This window comes from Durio zibethinus, chromosome 21, assembly GCF_047325235.1.
Source record: "Durio zibethinus cultivar Kanyao isolate XHJ-2024 chromosome 21, ASM4732523v1, whole genome shotgun sequence".
Taxonomy (NCBI): domain Eukaryota; kingdom Viridiplantae; phylum Streptophyta; class Magnoliopsida; order Malvales; family Malvaceae; genus Durio; species Durio zibethinus.
This window is the reverse complement of record NC_143182.1, coordinates 2,109,807-2,127,180: the sequence shown is the minus strand read 5'-3', so window position 1 is coordinate 2,127,180 and position 17,374 is coordinate 2,109,807. Positions and strand designations below refer to the sequence as shown.

Here is a 17,374-nt window from a genome sequence, read left to right as displayed (position 1 = left end):
AGATATTTACAATGAAATTTGGAATGGTCAGAATTCTGATGAATATGGGGTCATATATTTCTGTTGATCCAGTTAAGAAAATAAGCAAGTAAAGAATTTGCAAATCACTGATTAAAAAAGCTGCAAAGGTTATAAGGAATTCATATCTGCTAGTACCATATACGATAAACAAACTGGGTTCAATGGTGGCGTCACCTCAGCTAACCAGCTAACTGCCTAGCATAGAAGTGAAGTTAGGCCAACAGGCAGTAACCTTAGCATACAACTGGCTTTGGCACTAAACTCCGGATCAAAATTCAAGCAATAAGGGCAATAAAATACAAATCATGAGTTCAGATAACCTTCGGAGGGGGAGATAAGAGATGTTTCGGTCAACATTGCGGCAGATGTGGCATAAGTATCAACATTTTCCAGGAAGCTCATGTCATTGTTAATGGGGAAATCCAACAGCAATTGCAGTGCAGAGTCTGATGAATCTTCTGACTCGTTTAAACATGATGAATCGGATGCATCAACTGGATCCTCAGTGCATGACTTGAAGCTCTTGCATTCTGTATCCTCAATTTGATTACTTGCGGGGGTTGAGGACCCTGCTATGTTAGGGCAAATATCAATGGTAACAGCTGAAACTGATCCACATTTTGTTGATGAAGATGTGCTTTGACAAGCAGTTTTATCTTCTGTATTCAACTTCCGAAACGATTCTCCAACTTCAGAATTCCATAAGCGTAGGAAATAATCAGAGTCAGGCTTTCTAAACGATGGTGAATTGAAGAGAAATGACTCCTTTGAAAGGCGAGCCTCGGCTTCGAGTCTAGCACTCTCCCATTGAGCCATGTGGCGGGTGGCAGGAGATGTAGGTACTGCTGCGGTTGGACCGCAAGGAGTAAAGGGCTCGTGAGTTTGTGGATCAAGACCCATGCAAAGTAGACGTTTCTTCAGGTGGGTGTTCCATAGGTTCTTGATCTCATTATCCGTTCTTCCTGGCAGTTGAGAAGCAATGGCAGCCCACCTGAAATTCATGAAGAAGATGAATTTTCATTCTTATGTTTGATACTAACAATTCTGTCCCCCTCCCCTGGTAATGATTCTGACATCTAAGGTAAATCCAATTTTGAAGAATTAAGCTAACAATAAGCATAGAAGAATACCTGTTTCCAAGAATGCCATGAAGCCGAATGACAAGTTTCTCTTCCTCAAGGGTGAAGGGACCACGTTTTATGTCTGGCCTAAGATAATTTGTCCACCGAAGCCTGCAACTCTTGCCGCACCGAAGAAGACCTGTCAATGAAGAAACCTTCATAAATATCCTTTAGGATTCACTCGGGGTTCTAAAGGAAATACCCTTTATAATCCATGTATTTACTACCCAACTAGACATTCTAAAATACTTTAAGCACTGGCTTTAATGATTTGTAGATTGTAAATACTGTGAGTTAAACATAAGCAACAAAGAAGTGGCAGACGGAAAGTTACTGATTCTACTTGTGGGATTCATCCACAGGGTGAAAAGACTTCTTTCAATGATTGAGAGAAGCAAACATTTCTACTGCAACAACTTTACACTTACTGCAACAGGAAGTAAGTGAAAGGAGCACTGCTTTAACTCCCATAAATTGTTGTGTCCCTCCAAAAGAAAAAAGGAGCATTAATGAAACAACAAGAGAAGCAACAGGAAGAAGGCACCGGGCACCAACTTATAATATAGCTAAAATGAATTGAAGATGGTGCTTGGTTCCATTTCATCTAGGTAAGCAATGTTAGTCAAGAACAAATAGTAGATCAGAACAAAAACATAATTTTGGATGGTGAAAGATATTAGTAAATGATCTAAAGCCCATGAACTCGAAAGATTAGTAAAGTACCCCAAAGCTTGAGATAATCCCACAAATATATTAGTATGGGAAATCCAAATGTCAGGATCAGTCCCTTAAGTCCAAAAAACAATTAATGGTTGTCCTCATGGCACTTTGGAAGTGTTTGCCTTAGAGGACACTAAGAAAATTCCAAAATGCTTAAAGTAAGTGTATACTTGATAAAACTACAAAAAGTTGTACATGAGAAAAAGCCCAAAAAAATTACTTAGAAAAGGGTTTTCTTGGACGAAAGTATGAAGGCAAAGGAGAGCAAACCTGCAAGCTTAGGAAGTGAACGCCAGCTTCCATGGCCATGTTCCTTGATGTAATTTACAAGGATCTCATCTTCTTCGGGAGCCCATGGCCCTTTCTTCAAACCTTTCCTGTCACAACATGGCGTCCTCCCCATCTTTTTTTTGTTTATCAAGATTGTTTTTATAACCACAAACACACGGCAAAAAAAAAAAAAAAAAGCCTAATTAAACAATGAAAAATATCAGTAAAACCCTTCAAATATTGATAAGAAGAAATTTACTTCACACTCTAAAACTCTACCAAGCAAAAGAGAGAAAGACTAAGAGTGTGCGTGTGTGTTGGAGTCACAAGTGCTGTGAAGTAAAACACATAAAAGAGGGATGACAAGAGAGGGAAAGAGATGCTTCAAATGCGAGCTTGAACTTATCTAGGCAAATCGAAAGTGATTATCTAATAAATAAATATAAATAAAGTCGGTACAAGCAAGAAAGAACGATCAGCGAGTTTCAAGCTGGCTTCTGCATCTTTCAATTAATATGCGGTATATAAAACAGTGTATGTATTTATGTTTAACAAATACAACATTGAAGAAACTTGAATGTTGAAAAATCATCATTGAGAGGAAAAAAAAAAAAAAACTTGTACAAACAGCGGAGAATTAATGAGGGTTTTTTTTTTTTAGGTTATTTTGAGTTGCACAGAACTAGGAAGAAATCGAAAGAAAAAAACAAATAGATAGAGAGAGTGTGTGTGCATTGAAGATGAAAGGATAAGCATTAATAATGGATTCTCCCAGATAAACGACACAGAAATATTTATGGTGAAAGAGGGGAGTAATGGCTATGAAAATGACGTGCCTGGGATGTACACACCATGAAATAAACGCACCCACATAATTTTTTGTTTGATTAGTCAGAAAACGAAAAAAAAAGGAAGAAAAAAAGCTAATCCAAGAAACTAACACTGTTTGTTGGGACAAAATAGAAGCTGGGGTTCAGGGAGAGTTGTCAGTTGATAATAAGCTGCTGTTCGTAAAACTAAAGAGTTTTTCAATCAAACTTTAATGAAACAGGAAAGACGTGGGATTGGCGAGTAGACTGCAAAATCCGGGGATGGAAAGACACAAATCACGTGGTAACACATGATAGGATATGAAGACGTGTTGGTTGAATACTTGTTTTTTTGTTTGGATTCCGGGGAAAAAATGGTGGGTTTGTTTTGTTCTTTTCCTGTTTAAAATTTAAAAAAAAAAAAAAAGAGTGCAACAAACGTCAAAGGTGGAGGGAATGGCAGAATGGCAATGGTAAGTCTTTTCAGTTTATCAGTATGTATAATAAATGAGGTCAAATACAAAGTCAAAAAAAATAAATACTGGAAACATCAGGCGGGCCAAGCAGAAGAGGAAGTTTGGTGACGGAGGTTGATGGGTTTGAATTTTTTTATTTAATTCAAATTAAATTTGATTTAAATTTTAGTCTAACATAACTTTTTTTATATATTTGGTTTTAAAATTATAAAGTATAAGATTTAATTTATTATTATTGTAATTCGAATTAAATTTAATTATTAAATATATATTAATTCAGATTAAATTTTAGATTAAAAATCAAAAATTAAAAATTAAAAAAAATTAAATTATGCATTTTTTTATTAAATTTATTTACTTCAAATTTTTATAAAATAAAAATAAATATTTTATATCTAAAAATATTTAAATATTTTAAAAATTATATTAAATAATTTATAAAAAAAATCAATGAATTGAATATGTAAAATTTAATTTAAATTAATTTAAATTCTAATTAAATTTTAAAAAATTATAATACTTTGTATTATAAAAAAATTTGAATCATATTTAATTTAATTCAAATTATCACGCTAACAGATGCATCAATTATGGAACGTCAGGACTTAAGACCGATCGACAGATGGTCATGTGTACTTTCGGATGATAATCACGGATCTGCACATCCATGTCTTTAATTTTGTGCTTATGCAGTTGTAGTAAAAAATTTAAGAGTGTAGTACTAAACCATAAACCCTATTACTAGCGGCAGTAAATGTTAGAGCAGACATCTGCAATTTTGGCTAAGTGAATTATCATATTCGTGATTTTTTTTTAATTAATTAATTATAGAATATTATTTGTAATTATTTAGTATATTTAATACATAAATAAAAATTAAATATATTATAAATTTATCATCAAAAGCTTTATTAATTTTTATAAATGAATTTTATTATATTTATAATTTGCTTTATTTAATTAATGAATTTTAAAAATATTGTTTATTATTATTTATTAAATTTAATAAATAAATAAAAATTAAATATATTTATAAATTATTCATAAATCATTTTATTTATTTACATTCTAATTAAGATATGAAAATTATCGATTTCATTTAGAAATTACAAATTTTTAAGTTGAGTTGCACTAATAAAAATTAAAATTTTGCCAATATGGGACTATTAAAATAATTATCTCATAACATAAAAACGTGTAGAGCAGCTTTTTTCATGTTAGTGCCAAAAAGATGATGTTAAAGTTTGAGAAATTTGTTTCTTCTCTCCCTCCTCTCACCCTTTTCGCCTTTAGAGAGATAAAGGTTTCTTGCGGAAAATTCATGCATTTAAAGTTGTCTGCAACTTGTACGAACACAACCTCGAAATTATTTGGGAGCCACAACGATGCGCTTCTTTCGATCGCCGTCCAATAAATGAGAAAATCTGACATACCAAACCAAACCAAACCAAACCAGGGCTTATTTGTTCATGGGGCTACACACACTGCCCTTGTCCAACGAAAATATGGCCAAAATGCTTGTCAATGCTTACCCTTGAATCCAAGTTTTTAATTACATTATTCTTCATGCAAGAAACCTCCACTTGAACTCCACAGTTTAATGCGCCGGTGCTGCTTTATTCTGGTTGGTAAAATACCTTTTCGACTTGCCATGTAAATTCCCATAAAATTGAAATATGTCCTCTGTTTCCACATTTGAGAAACAAAAAACAAAAAAAATAGACTTTCTGAATAAAGATTTTGTGTTTATCATTATTTTTTTTTTGAAGCTTCTAAAGTTTTACCATTCCAAGAAATCTGAGAAGCATCTAGAATATTTGACATCTTTACAAGGTTGAACACAATGAGAGTTGCCAAGAACATAATTGGTGGCGCATCATGCATTGCTTAAGCCCGAATTTTACAACAAAATTCATTCCCTGCCAAACTTTGTTCAGCGATGGCAAGCATCCCAACATGATTTGCACACTTCACTCCCATGTGACAGATTCAGTCACCTGATGAAATTACAAAGTAGCAATGCCCTAAACAAATTGAAAATTGGGATAAGATGGCATCAAGGAAAATCCAACGAGTCATTTCTTTTAAGTGTCAGATGCTTTTATTTATTGAAATGACAAAGATAAGCAAATGCACCGACATAAACAAAGCATAAATTTCTCGCACAAGGGACAACCTTAAAACAATTCCACGATGATCAGACTAGCATAGAAGTAGGTAGTACCAAACCACATGTTAACTAAATCAAAAGCAAGACTCATCTAAATTCTCTCCTACTATCCTGTTAACGTTTCAGGACTGAACTTCTGAGAAATCAAAGAAGCATTCAAGGGTTACATGCACACAGCACCAACTATAAGTCATCCACCGACACCACCTAATTTTTAGATTGCACACCCATGTGCAGGGACGGACACCTTGAATTGACCAGCTTCATTAACCCTAACATTCAAACAATAGTAAATCATCAATAATTGTGGCAAGAGATGAAATAATAAAACATTCTAAACAGGGAAAAAGAGAACAAAGAAATCACTTCATGCATGTAATCTAAAACTGGACATGATGGTGGTTGCTCACCATTGTTACCACCGTAGGCTAAACAGGAAACATCCACCGTAAATCACCGACAGTAAATAGCCTGATCGATATGTGGAGGAATTTGCTTAATTTCAGTCCCAAGTTCTTGTTCAATCCTATACCTGTTAGAGAAGACCATATAACATTTCAATGAATCAGGAGACTCAATGTATACGGTACTATAGTTTCAAAATAAAGATTTGTTAATATACAAGTTAAAGCGGTCCTCATAAGTGATCAAATTCACAGCTAGTCCAAGATGACCAAATCTTCCTGATCGACCGACCTGCTCATTAAGAGGATATCCCTGAGGATTAGCATAAAAAAAAATTTGATAAATGATTCAACTTGCAAGATAGAAAATATCTTAACCACATACCCTATGAAGGTATGTTTCTGAATTCTTGGGAAAGTCAAAGTTAATAACAACATTCACAGCTTGGATATCTATACCCCTTGTAAAAAGATCTGCAGCAAAAATAAATAAATAAATACATCATTAGGAGATTATTCTTCATATAATGACTATCATAGAATAATTACTTAAAGTAAAACTTTTTTCTGCACTAGCATTGGAAATTAATTCTAAGGAAACAAAAATTTGAAGTATGTTGGTTGAAATAAATAATTAATGCCAGCAGTGTTGTGTTAAAATAATAGGTATTGTCTATCAAAACAATAGAAAAAGAAACAGAAGATGAAAAGAAAACTAATGCCTAATACAAGAAACACAGCAAAAGAGAGTCCAACAAACTAAATCAGCAGTACAACGCTCATTTACTTGTTAACTAATCAAACTGCATATGTAGATTAGCTCATATACCAAAACACACAGCATGGCACAACATACCAGTGCAAACAAGGTTCCTGCATGCCCCATTGCGGAAATCATGAAAAACTCTGTTCCGATGGTCCTGAAGCATCTTTGCATGGATATAAAAGCAAGAGTAGCCAAGTTCTGTAATTTTCTTGGCCAAAAGTTCCACCCGATTTACCGAGTTGCAGAAAATGATTGATTGGTTTATTTGCAGCTGGATATGAATAAACATTACTTGTCATCCAAACAAACGAAAAGAGAGAAAACTAGAACATGTTTATATAAGGTCAAACCTTAGAGAAAAGAGTATTTAAGCAGTGGACTTTCTGTCTTTCTTCCACAAAAGCATAATATTGTGTAATACCCTTCAGAGTAAGCTCATCCATTAGATTAATAATATACGGTTTTTGCAGGTATCTGTCTTTAAAGTCCTTAACAGTAACAGGAAATGTGGCTGAAAACATCAAAATTTGACGATTTGCTGGAAGAAAATATATCAGCTGCTCTATAGAAGGTTGAAACTCTGGAGACAAAAGTTTATCTGCCTGAAAGAAACCAAAACACAAAACATCAGATTTTGCATATCATAAAGTTAAAATCAAGCATAACAAGACAAGGAAAATAATCAAATACTTTCTCCATTCCACCACAAGTGTCTTGCTTTCTTTTTGTAGAAACTTGTAAGAATTATTATGCTAATGAATGCTCACACTTCTGAATTCTGGTTCCAAAACTAACATTTATATAAAGACAAGAAATTTAAAAAAGAAAAAAGAATCAAAGGGTACTATGACGACAGAAGATAATAGTGCTCAGTCCTTACAGAACAACAGATATGGGATCTCTGGGACCTAATAAAGTGAATATACACAAAGAAAACTTGAGACATAACCAGAACCAGCTTCAGTAACTTCATATTATATCAGTTAAATTTTCCGAAGAAATTTTTAAATTAAGCATAACAGGGTATGGGGATACATCCTTAACTTACAAATAAGAATTAAGTATTTGAAATTTCATTTAAATTTTCTTAAGAAAAAATCCAATGAATTAGGAAACCAAAACAGTTGCCAGAATCTGGACCTTTGAAAAGAAAACAGTAAACTGGAAAAACAGATGAACAGAATTAATACTTTCCCTGCCAGTTTAATTGATGGCAAATATTTTCAAACTGTAAACCTGAGGTGACCAGAACATACCTCTCATCCCACCCAACCAAATAGGATACATACAATAAATCACCGTTTGCCAAGATACAAAAGGAACAACTTTCTTTATCTATCCAAAACACTTCAAACTTCATCAAATTCTCTCATGTTAAACTTGAAAAGGAAAAAAATCAAACTGAGAGAAAATTATAGAGAGAAACTAACAAATAAGTACCTCATCCATGATAAGCATTGAACAGTCCTTCAAAATGCAAACACCCTTTTTAGCAAGGTCTAAAATTCTTCCAGGGGTTCCAACCAGTAAATGGACTGGTTGATACAATCGCATGATATCATCCTTGAGACTGGTACCTCCCGTTGTGACCATGATTTGAATTTGTAAATGCTTCCCAAGCTCCTTGCACACTTGCGATGTCTGAAGAGCCAGTTCTCGTGTTGGAACGAGTATAACAACTGTGCAAAGAACACACAAATTGAGTAAAAACAAGAAACTGAACAGATAGTTAATGTAAAATCAAAAAATTTGATAACTCTTTGTGCTAGAAGCAACATCATGAAAGAGAGAAGGGGGAAATGAAATTGACTCGTATCTTGAATTAAGCCCAAAAAGGTTAAAATAAAGAACTTATTTTGGGCAGATTTTGGAAAGATAAGTGAAAGTTTATGCCTGGACTGACGCAAAAAGTTGCACCAATTTGCAAGAAGGAAGACATAATGCACTTGTTTCAGGAACTGGTACAAGAGTTTGACCGTCACTCGTCTATGTCCATCCATGCCAATTCCCGTAATTCAAATTTCAATCAACGATATGCACCAAATAGTCTTCTCCAATATCCAATTGACAAGCAGACCAAGCAACTAGAAGAACAATAAACAGTTGAAATGGCAAAGCCATCCTTCATGCAGTATATATTACCATTTAACTGGGCCTATAATTGATACACACAAACATACCAAAAAGTAAAAATAAAAAAATCTGTAGATGGAGACCTAACCTTGAATAACATTGTTATCTTGGTCAATTTTTTCCAATGCAGGAATGCAAAATGCTGCTGTCTTCCCAGTTCCATTTTTGGCTCTAGCAAGAATATCACTTCCAGTTAAGGCAATGGGAATACTCTCTTCCTGAATAGGAGATGGTCTTTCAAAACCCTTCTCATATATTCCCATAAGAAGTTCACGTTTCAGAAAATAGTCCTCAAATTCATTTCCTTTGGTAGCTGTCACATCCTGACAGTAATTAATTAGGCATATTAGTACATAAACATGTCAGTTAAAAATTTGAAACATCTCCAAAAACCAAGAGTACCATTAACATGCCTTGTAATGAGATGTATGTCACAGATATAAGATCATATGCTACCAAGTATGAAGTAATGCAAGCCTAAATATAGCACTTTGATACATATGCTCAAGTCAGAAGGCCTCAACATCAGAGAACTAAGTATCATTGTCCTGAAGTAAAAAACATTGGAAACTGTCCATTTATAATTGTATATCATAAGATAATGGGAACTAAAAAAAAAATCCACCTGCCTTACCAGAATAACATAAGTAAGACAGCAATTTGTCCTTCACCATTCCAAAGAGCTGAGAAGAATTTTTATAGTTTCATGAAGGTATGGCAATTATCTAGGTGAAATATATAAACCTACGCTGGAATTGCTCTAGCATAACTGATAAAAGCCGAACCATCAGGGAGTAGTCAATTCAATGCACACACAATTAATATATGATTAACAGACATACCTCTGTTTTGTAGCGCGTATCTGGTGGAGGTATCTTTAGCCCTGCCTTCCAATCTTGTGAACTGAAAGAGGAATAGCCATGACAAGAATTCAAAAATCAAATAAAGACAAAGTTTCAATCTATAACATATACAAGAAAAATATCCAACTCATTGTCACATACAGAGTTAGCAATCAAAGCCTAGAATTATCGCCTAAGGTGATTTGGAATACTCGTGTAAAATGGTCTACCATTCAAGAAAATCAAGAGAAATAACGCCGCAAAATACAACAGAAAAATAGTCATAAATACAGATAACAACAACATAGGAAGGGACCTTGAGTCGACGGCTTCGGATTGTACGGTCTTCTCGACCTCAACGACGACAGTAGAGTCATTGACGCCGCGCAACTGGTTTCGCCTAAGCCACAGCTGTTGCCGTTGATGTTGTTGTTGTTGTTGTTGTTGTTGAAAGTGCTGGTGATTTTGCACCAAATTCCTCTGCACGTAGTGCTGTTGCGGCGGCCTCGACTGAAAGCTAGGGTTTGCGTTCACTCCGCCGCCCCGGCCAACGCCGATTCCCGGTGGATACCTCCCTCTACTATTCATATCACAACCCTAAACTCCAAAAAACCAGATTCGAAACCCTAGAAAAACCGAAATTTGTACACAACTACAACAAGAAAAATCAAAAGACTAGGGTTTCTTACAAAAGGGTAACGCCGTAAATAGTGGCAAAACCAAGGGTCGTCCTAAAACAAAACAAAGAAGCTAGGGTTAGTTAGTTGAAGAAAAAAAGGGCTTAGATCGTAAATTTAAGTGAAAACTGAGGGTGATGTTGCACAGATCTGGCATAAAGATAGGAAAAATGAATAGATTTTTGGAAAAGAAATCAAATGATTTTTTCTGTTTTAGGTTTGTGGGTGCAAAGGGTTTTGATTATTTTTGGTTTAGTTCATAGTCGTTTCAGGGCTTTGCGAAGAAAATGGGGAATCATACTTTTCTTTTTTTTCTTCTGTGGGGTGTCTTTAGGGCGTCCGGTTCGGATAGATGATTTGTTTTTCTTTTGTAAATTTTGATGCATTGGCCTGCTTGGTTTTTTTTTTCTTTAAATTGCCCCACCAACAAGCCGATTTTTTTACATTTAAAAAAAAAAAAAAAGGTAAAAAAGAAAGACATGGTGAATTAAAAAAACTAAAATAATAATAAATTTATACATTTTATCATTTTAGTTAGATAATTTTTTTTATATTTTTATTATATTTAAATAAATTTTTTTATTTTTAATTTGTATTTAAATAAATTTTAATCTTTAATTTATATTTAAATAAATTTTTAACTTTTAACTTATACCTAAATAAACTCTTAATTAATCAATTTTTTATTTTAAAATAAAAATTTATTTATATATAATAAAAAATAATAATTTATTTAAATAAGAGTTTATTTATAAAAAATAAAATAATTTAAGAACCTTTTTAATATTTTAACCAAAAAAAAAGCTTAGCAGGGAAGGTGCTTGGTGAGCGAGGAGTAAGAAAAGCGTTGGTGAGCTAAAGAACAAGCCACCAATATATTTTGGAAATTATTATTGCATTATTATCACCAATTATCAAAACTTTAGGGATTTTACCGTAATTTACATCAAATAAAGAGAATTTATAAAAGTCTAGAGTGAAAAACAAAAAACAGAATCATGGTTGAATGCTTTTTGTGGACTGATTGTAGCTGTAGGAGCAGAAAAAAACCAAGTTGCTTTTGTACCAAGAAAAAAGTAGCCATAACTGTGTTAAATCCTTATGCTCAATACATGGCATCAAAGTTTAAGTTCAACACACGAGAGTAATCAATAAAAAAAATGAATATATGACAAAGGACAGTGCTTTTTAATGTAAAAAGAAATACTGTATTTATTGATTTGCAACCTTAAATCGCATCTATGTAAAATGTTTTTATTTCAGCATCAGCCTTTTTCAGCAGGAAGCCTTTTATCTGTAGCTGCTTCCAAGGAAGGTGCAAATTCTCTTCTTAGATTCTCAAACTTGTCTTTCAATGCCGTGTTATCCAAGGCAGCAAGAATCCTCTCCTTGATCTCTGTTTCTAGTTTTTCTACTCTTGGTGAACTAGAGCCTTTAGCCATCTCTGCCTTCAACTCCTCAATTTTGCCACGGAGACCTGATACATTGATTATCCTTTCGATCTCTCCACCGATCTCTTTGTTCACATTTACAATCTTCTGTTGTAGCTCTGGAACCTTTCTGTTTGTCACTCCAACGATTTCCAAGTTAGCTGACTTCAAAACTTCCATGAGTTCTTTCTTAACTTTTACTGCCTCTGCCACCAAATCCTCATCAAGTGGATCCCCTTTGGACAAATTTTTCTGAGCATTTTTCAATTGTTCCAACTTTGCTTTGACCTCAGCTGGAATCTTCTGATTTATCTCAGTTTTCAGTTTCTCACCTTTCTCTTTCCGCTCAATGAGTCTGCTAACCATGCTTAGATTTTCAAGCTTTTGCTTTAAGCCAAGATAGGCCCCTGGCCGTGACAAATTTTGCATAAATTCTTTCATCAGTTTATCCACCTTCACCTTTAAATTACGATTGAGGGGCTGATTATCAGGGGCTCTGGATAACTCCAACTTAAGTGATTCAAGCTTCTTTTGAAACCCCATTGAAATGAATGCTCTGGTAACCTCCTTGTCAACATCCTGCTTAAGCTTTTCTATAGCTTGGTTCGTAGTTGGATCTGAAGGTACCTTTGCCTCTACAATATTCTTCTTTAACCTCTCAAGATCTGACTCTATATCAGCAGCTTTCAGCACGCTGGCATCCGAAGGCTTCATGTTGCGTTTCTTTTCAGGTTCCACTGGCTTTGGTCGCTTGCCTTCTGGGAAACGTTCAATTGACCGAAATTTCAGCATCCGATGGTGAAGCAACTCTTCTGTATTCATTTTTGTTAATTCCTACATTCATTTGAATCTCACTGTAAGTGGCCAAAAGGAAAAGAAAAAGAATAATAATGACCAAATCAACCTTGCAACAGAAAATTTTGGAAAAGTAACATCTTCCGGTTGTGCACAAAAGGAATTCAAATGTAAAAGCAGGATTTTTTTTGAAGAAATTATACTGCATCAAACACCATTCTATGGCAGAATCCCATAAATGCTACAAGTTATGATTACTTTTAAAGTTCCCACTAGAGCAATGGTTAAAAGAGAGAAAAAAAAATTAATGACAATCTTGAAAACAATATCTTCCGAAAAGTTAAAAGTTAATTTTCCAGAAAATAACCATTTTCATTTAAGAAATGACTCCGGTAATAATGGACATACACACATAATATACTTAAATGCCAACTTTTTTTTAGTTATTACAACCTAAAGGTTTATAAAGATATACCGTGCTTTAAAACCTCTACATGAGTACGCAAATTTGTTTTCCTTTTCTGCATGCAAATTTGTTAACATCACTTACCTCCATGGCCCGAGTGATTGCAAGTTTAATTTGTTGGGAAGTCCATACAGGATCAGCATGTGCACCTCCAAGAGGTTCCTGTAAAAATGGAACTTATTGTGATAAACAGCCATTACCAAATCCACTGCATTGGAAGGCTCAAGAAGAAGGAAGAGAAACGTGATAAAACTTAAGAGGTTCAAGGTGCTTACACGGATGATACCATCAGCAATTTTGCGCTTGTAATGTTCTTTAGCTGTTATCCTCAGTCTTTCAGCTGCCTATACAAGTAGTGAAACATCATTCCTGACATAAAAATGGTTCTCATTTCAACCATCAAATGAATCACTTACCTTAGGAGCTGCTTCGGAAGATTTATACAGTATAGCAGCACATGCTTCAGGACTGATCAGAGAATCATGGTCAAATTCATATATAAAAGAAAACATGAGCATGTGAAAACAAAAGACAGCTTAGAAGTATAGGAAATATAGCATGGAAAAGAAATCTCTAAGAGCTGTTAATATATCTGTTGCCAGTTAAAGATGAACTTTAGAAACAGACGTTATTCAAAACCATGTAGAAGTAGTAGCGTGGAAATAAGCTGATCTTCCTGTTTCTTTTTAACGATCACTGACCAAAGAAAAACTAAAATCTCAAATTAACTAAGGAAATTAACATGTAAAGCACCTTTCTAAACTTGGAAGGATAAGTTATGTATATATTTGTTTTAATCATTTTGTGCATCATAATCTTCAGTTAAATTTGTATTTTCCAAGTGACCTTACTGAGATAAGGAGGGAAGAAGGAACTAGTCTCACCTTGCAACATATAGAACAGAGTTCTCAAGCATAAACAATTTATTGGGACAAGCAATGGCCAGAGCCCCACCAGAACCACCTTCACCAACAATAACTGTTACAATTGGCACTTTAAGGCCAAACATGGTCCTCAGGTTTTGGGCAATTGCTTCCCCCTGTATAGGGTAAAACATGAAATGGGCCATATTATTATATGAACTAGGTGTTTGAGAATTTAGAGTAGGTAATATCACAATTTCCAAAGTTAGAAAATAGTTTGTAGACACACTTGACCAAGTTCCTCTGATTTGAGATCAGCAAAGGCCCCAGGAGTGTCAACAAATGTAATAATAGGAAAACCATGATGATCAGCATACTTCATCATTCGCAAAGCCTTCCGATAGCTGTTTGCAAAGCTCTCATATGAGTATTTGTTTATAAATCAAATGTTGTAACAGATGAAATTTCAAACTATTTTCAGCAGACTTTCTCAAATATTAAAGGTTATGATCACATCTCTGTCACCTCTACATCTTCTATGAAGTAAGATAAACTAAGAAAAATTCCAGGACAATTCAAATATCAAATAAAAAATATCAAATAAACATGACATCTCATGCAAGCTGAACCATCAAGTTACTTGTTCAAATAAAAGATCCTTGAAACATACCCATGGGGAGTTGGCATTGCAAAATTGCGAAAAATGTTCTCCTTTGTATTCCTGCCTTTCTGATGGCCTATAAACATGTAGCTCTTACCATCCATGCTGCCTATACCAGTTACTATAGCTGGATCATCATAGCCTGCACGATCTCCATGGAGTTCCACCCACTATAAGAGAGTAAAAGAGTAAGAGTGTAAGAAAGTAATTTCATAAATTCTTTCAGGTTCAAACATATAAAAGCTATGTACCATCCAAATACCTTCTCTGTGATATTTAATATATGATCAAGAGCTGTTGGTCTGTTGGGATGTCGAGCAATGGTCAGGCGTTGGATAGGTGTCAAATGGGTGTATAAATATTTCAGAGCCTGATGTTTTGAACAAATAGAAAGTTATAGATATGTGAATAAGCATGTTACGAAAAAGTAAATGTGGACTGCAATTTTAGTGAGAATATTAGCAACCAACAGAGGCCTATGCAAAGTGTACTTCCAAACCAATCGGTGGGTTTCTCATTGTTATAACTCATAATCTAGGAGCCTAGGAAAACAAATTCCATGCCTACATTTTGACAAAAAAAGTTTGACAACTGCCAGAAATCTTTAGTTTTACAGGTCTTAACATATAATTCTTAAATTTGCCACTGATAATGAATGAAAAAAGTAACAATACTGATGCTTAACATTAAAACAATCATGACAGAATGGACAAAAGAACACATTAGATTAACCTGTTGGTACTTGTTTTCCAAAGCTCCAATTTGATCAGTAAAATCCAGACCAGTTTCATCAGCCATTCTGCTTACCTGCCCAAAAATATATTTAGCAAAATAACAAATATATAAGAAAGGCTCTACATCTTAGTTTTGTGCCTTATGAACACATAAAACTTCATGACATAAGGAAAAGAAAATTGATCCATTTTAAGATCAGAAACAAAAGTAATATTATATTGACATAATATGATACAGTTGAAAATTTGTCCCTATAATGGGTCTTCACTTGTCATGAATCTTCACCATGTAGCCTTGCACCAATAACAAGTTTTTAAAGAACATTAACAGAAACATTAAAAATGGTTCAAATCTTCTCAAATAAGTAAATATATCAATTCAAACCAAGGAAAAGCAACTCACCTCAATAATCTTTTGCTCGAGACCAACCAGTGGCTTCTCAAATGGTAAAGTCACCGGTTTTGGTTTCTCATCCAAAGGCTTGAAGTAAGACAGGTAAGCTAAGTGTCCATCAGTGATATTTGGATCAATATCATCAGGCCAGGGGTAATCATGCTTCTTCCCTTTCTTAACTTTCGCAACAACACAAAACCTCTTCTCATTTTCATTCCTAGAACCTTTTAAAGCTTTTGACCAATACCCATTTGCTCTTCTAAATGAACTATTAAGCAATTCACTAGCCAAAAAGTCTTTCCCAAAATATGAGTTTGACCCGAATTCGAACCTTCTATCTTCTCTTCCTCCTCTCCTTCCACAATTTCCAGCTACTAATGATATGGTAGCCATCTAAACCATCAACTCACTTCATACAAATCCAAAAATGCTACTGTAACATTAATTCTTCATGTATCAATGATCCATTCTTTGTATTTTAAATGCCTGTTAACAAAATGGTTTAAAAATATATATATTTCAATTCCTTTCAGATGCCATAATTCACCTTGTCAAAAACAAAGACTCTAATGCCAAGGAAGAAAATGACTTTAACATTCATCAGTACAATAATTCTAATCTAACAACAGTGAAATTCCAATTAAACAAATTCTTGAATTTAAGCAATGGAAAAGCCCATTAAAAAAAAAATTACCAGAATGTTGATTAGAAGAAGCTGATTGTGCTTAGAAATTTAGGGTTCCAGAATAGAGAAGAAGCGATTAAGAATGAAAAAGGTCGGAGACCAACGGTGGAGATGTCCCCTGCTTGAACCCTAAAAGCGAACCAAAGCCGCTTGGACTTCAACTGGGAGTTTTTGTCGACAAATAAAAACTACGAGGCGTGCGTTTCGCTGGGCGTTGAAAGGGAAACGATGTGGTTGGGCTGTGTATGACACGTGCTTGAAGTGAAGGTGAAGTTGACAGTGGTAATCCACGTTGAGGATAAGGATCAACTAGCAACAAAAAACAAAGCGACCCGCCGAGCTTGTGTCATGCATGTCGCACGTCATTTTGTTTGGCTTCATGCCATTAATCAAATTTAATTAGAGAAAACTTAAATAAATTTTTTTGAGAAAAATTTGTGAAATTTTTTATTAGAAGTAAATAAATATAAATTAAAATTAATAAATTAAAATTTTTGGTTATATATATTAAATAGGTAAAATTTTAATAAATTTTAATAAATTTTGATGTATATTTTTAAATAATTTTTTGTAAAAAAATTAATAAAATTTTTATTATTAAATAAATATTAATTAAATTTAAATTATAAATAATTATTTTAATAATTTTTTTACATATTATTAATTTACACATTAATTTTTATCAATTCATTAATTTAAATTTTTATTAATTCATTTTTAAGAACTTAAAAAATCCCATATAAAATTTATCTAATTTCTTTATCCTTTGACATTTTTTTCACTTTTTAAAATAATTAAAATGTTAATAAAAAAGTTAATTTCTTTCAAAAAAAAGGGAAAAAGTGCAAAATTAATTTGGGCTTGGAAAAAAAATGATGGGTTTCGTATGACAAATGGGTGGAAAAAAAGCATCCAAATTAAACGCATTTGATGCTAA

General features: G+C 33.8%; 3 protein-coding genes across 6 annotated transcripts; all 3 read right to left on the bottom strand.

Annotated features, from left to right (window-relative positions):
• Positions 1–108: 108 nt before the first annotated feature.
• Positions 109–2,865, bottom strand: MYB17 (myb domain protein 17). 2 transcript variants are annotated; one of them, XM_022901547.2, is made up of 3 exons: positions 2,133–2,865; positions 1,152–1,281; positions 109–1,012 (listed from the first exon to the last, which is right to left on the bottom strand). In XM_022901547.2, the coding sequence occupies exons 1-3, from the start codon at positions 2,263–2,265 to the stop codon at positions 325–327; spliced, it is 951 nt and encodes a 316-aa protein (XP_022757282.2). In that variant the 5' UTR covers positions 2,266–2,865; the 3' UTR covers positions 109–324. The 2 variants fall into 2 exon arrangements, with proteins under 2 accessions (XP_022757282.2, XP_022757283.2); XM_022901548.2 differs by having other exon boundaries at positions 1,477–2,859.
• Positions 2,866–5,495: 2,630 nt separating this feature from the next.
• On the bottom strand, positions 5,496–10,793 carry LOC111304707 (DEAD-box ATP-dependent RNA helicase 8). 2 transcript variants are annotated; one of them, XM_022901546.2, is made up of 11 exons: positions 10,711–10,793; positions 10,049–10,463; positions 9,733–9,793; positions 8,979–9,213; positions 8,198–8,436; positions 7,108–7,359; positions 6,848–7,028; positions 6,377–6,465; positions 6,210–6,283; positions 5,998–6,119; positions 5,496–5,859 (listed from the first exon to the last, which is right to left on the bottom strand). In XM_022901546.2, the coding sequence occupies exons 2-10, from the start codon at positions 10,318–10,320 to the stop codon at positions 6,041–6,043; spliced, it is 1,482 nt and encodes a 493-aa protein (XP_022757281.2). In that variant the 5' UTR covers positions 10,321–10,463; positions 10,711–10,793; the 3' UTR covers positions 5,496–5,859; positions 5,998–6,040. The 2 variants fall into 2 exon arrangements, with proteins under 2 accessions (XP_022757281.2, XP_089606573.1); XM_089750447.1 differs by lacking the exons at positions 8,979–9,213; positions 9,733–9,793; positions 10,049–10,463; positions 10,711–10,793 and adding an exon at positions 8,651–8,813.
• A 674-nt stretch (positions 10,794–11,467) lies between these two features.
• Positions 11,468–16,616, bottom strand: LOC111304706 (acetyl-coenzyme A carboxylase carboxyl transferase subunit alpha, chloroplastic-like). 2 transcript variants are annotated; one of them, XM_022901542.2, is made up of 11 exons: positions 16,447–16,616; positions 15,762–16,238; positions 15,357–15,431; positions 14,887–14,994; positions 14,634–14,794; positions 14,253–14,367; positions 13,985–14,139; positions 13,517–13,568; positions 13,376–13,444; positions 13,185–13,262; positions 11,468–12,673 (listed from the first exon to the last, which is right to left on the bottom strand). In XM_022901542.2, the coding sequence occupies exons 2-11, from the start codon at positions 16,143–16,145 to the stop codon at positions 11,675–11,677; spliced, it is 2,196 nt and encodes a 731-aa protein (XP_022757277.2). In that variant the 5' UTR covers positions 16,146–16,238; positions 16,447–16,616; the 3' UTR covers positions 11,468–11,674. The 2 variants fall into 2 exon arrangements, with proteins under 2 accessions (XP_022757277.2, XP_022757280.2); XM_022901545.2 differs by lacking the exons at positions 13,985–14,139; positions 14,253–14,367.
• Between the last annotated feature and the right edge of the window lie 758 nt (positions 16,617–17,374).

Bases quoted from the DNA above. Each gene is read 5' to 3' on its own strand.
- MYB17 (XM_022901547.2), bottom strand. From the start codon at position 2,265: ATGGGGAGGACGCCATGTTGTGACAGGAAAGGTTTGAAGAAAGGGCCA. The intron at 1,282-2,132 runs GTTTGCTCTCCT...CTTCATTGACAG, and splicing joins TTCACTTCCTAAGCTTGCAG to GTCTTCTTCGGTGCGGCAAG. The intron at 1,013-1,151 runs GTATTCTTCTAT...CATGAATTTCAG, and splicing joins CATGGCATTCTTGGAAACAG to GTGGGCTGCCATTGCTTCTC.
- LOC111304706 (XM_022901542.2), bottom strand. From the start codon at position 16,145: ATGGCTACCATATCATTAGTAGCTGGAAATTGTGGAAGGAGAGGAGGA. The intron at 14,795-14,886 runs GTATTTGGATGG...ACTCTCTTATAG, and splicing joins TATTAAATATCACAGAGAAG to TGGGTGGAACTCCATGGAGA. The intron at 14,140-14,252 runs GTGTGTCTACAA...TACCCTATACAG, and splicing joins AATCAGAGGAACTTGGTCAA to GGGGAAGCAATTGCCCAAAA.
- LOC111304707 (XM_022901546.2), bottom strand. From the start codon at position 10,320: ATGAATAGTAGAGGGAGGTATCCACCGGGAATCGGCGTTGGCCGGGGC. The intron at 7,029-7,107 runs GTTTGACCTTAT...ATTCATATCCAG, and splicing joins TAAATACTCTTTTCTCTAAG to CTGCAAATAAACCAATCAAT. The intron at 6,284-6,376 runs GTATGTGGTTAA...CTTAATGAGCAG, and splicing joins CAGAAACATACCTTCATAGG to GTCGGTCGATCAGGAAGATT.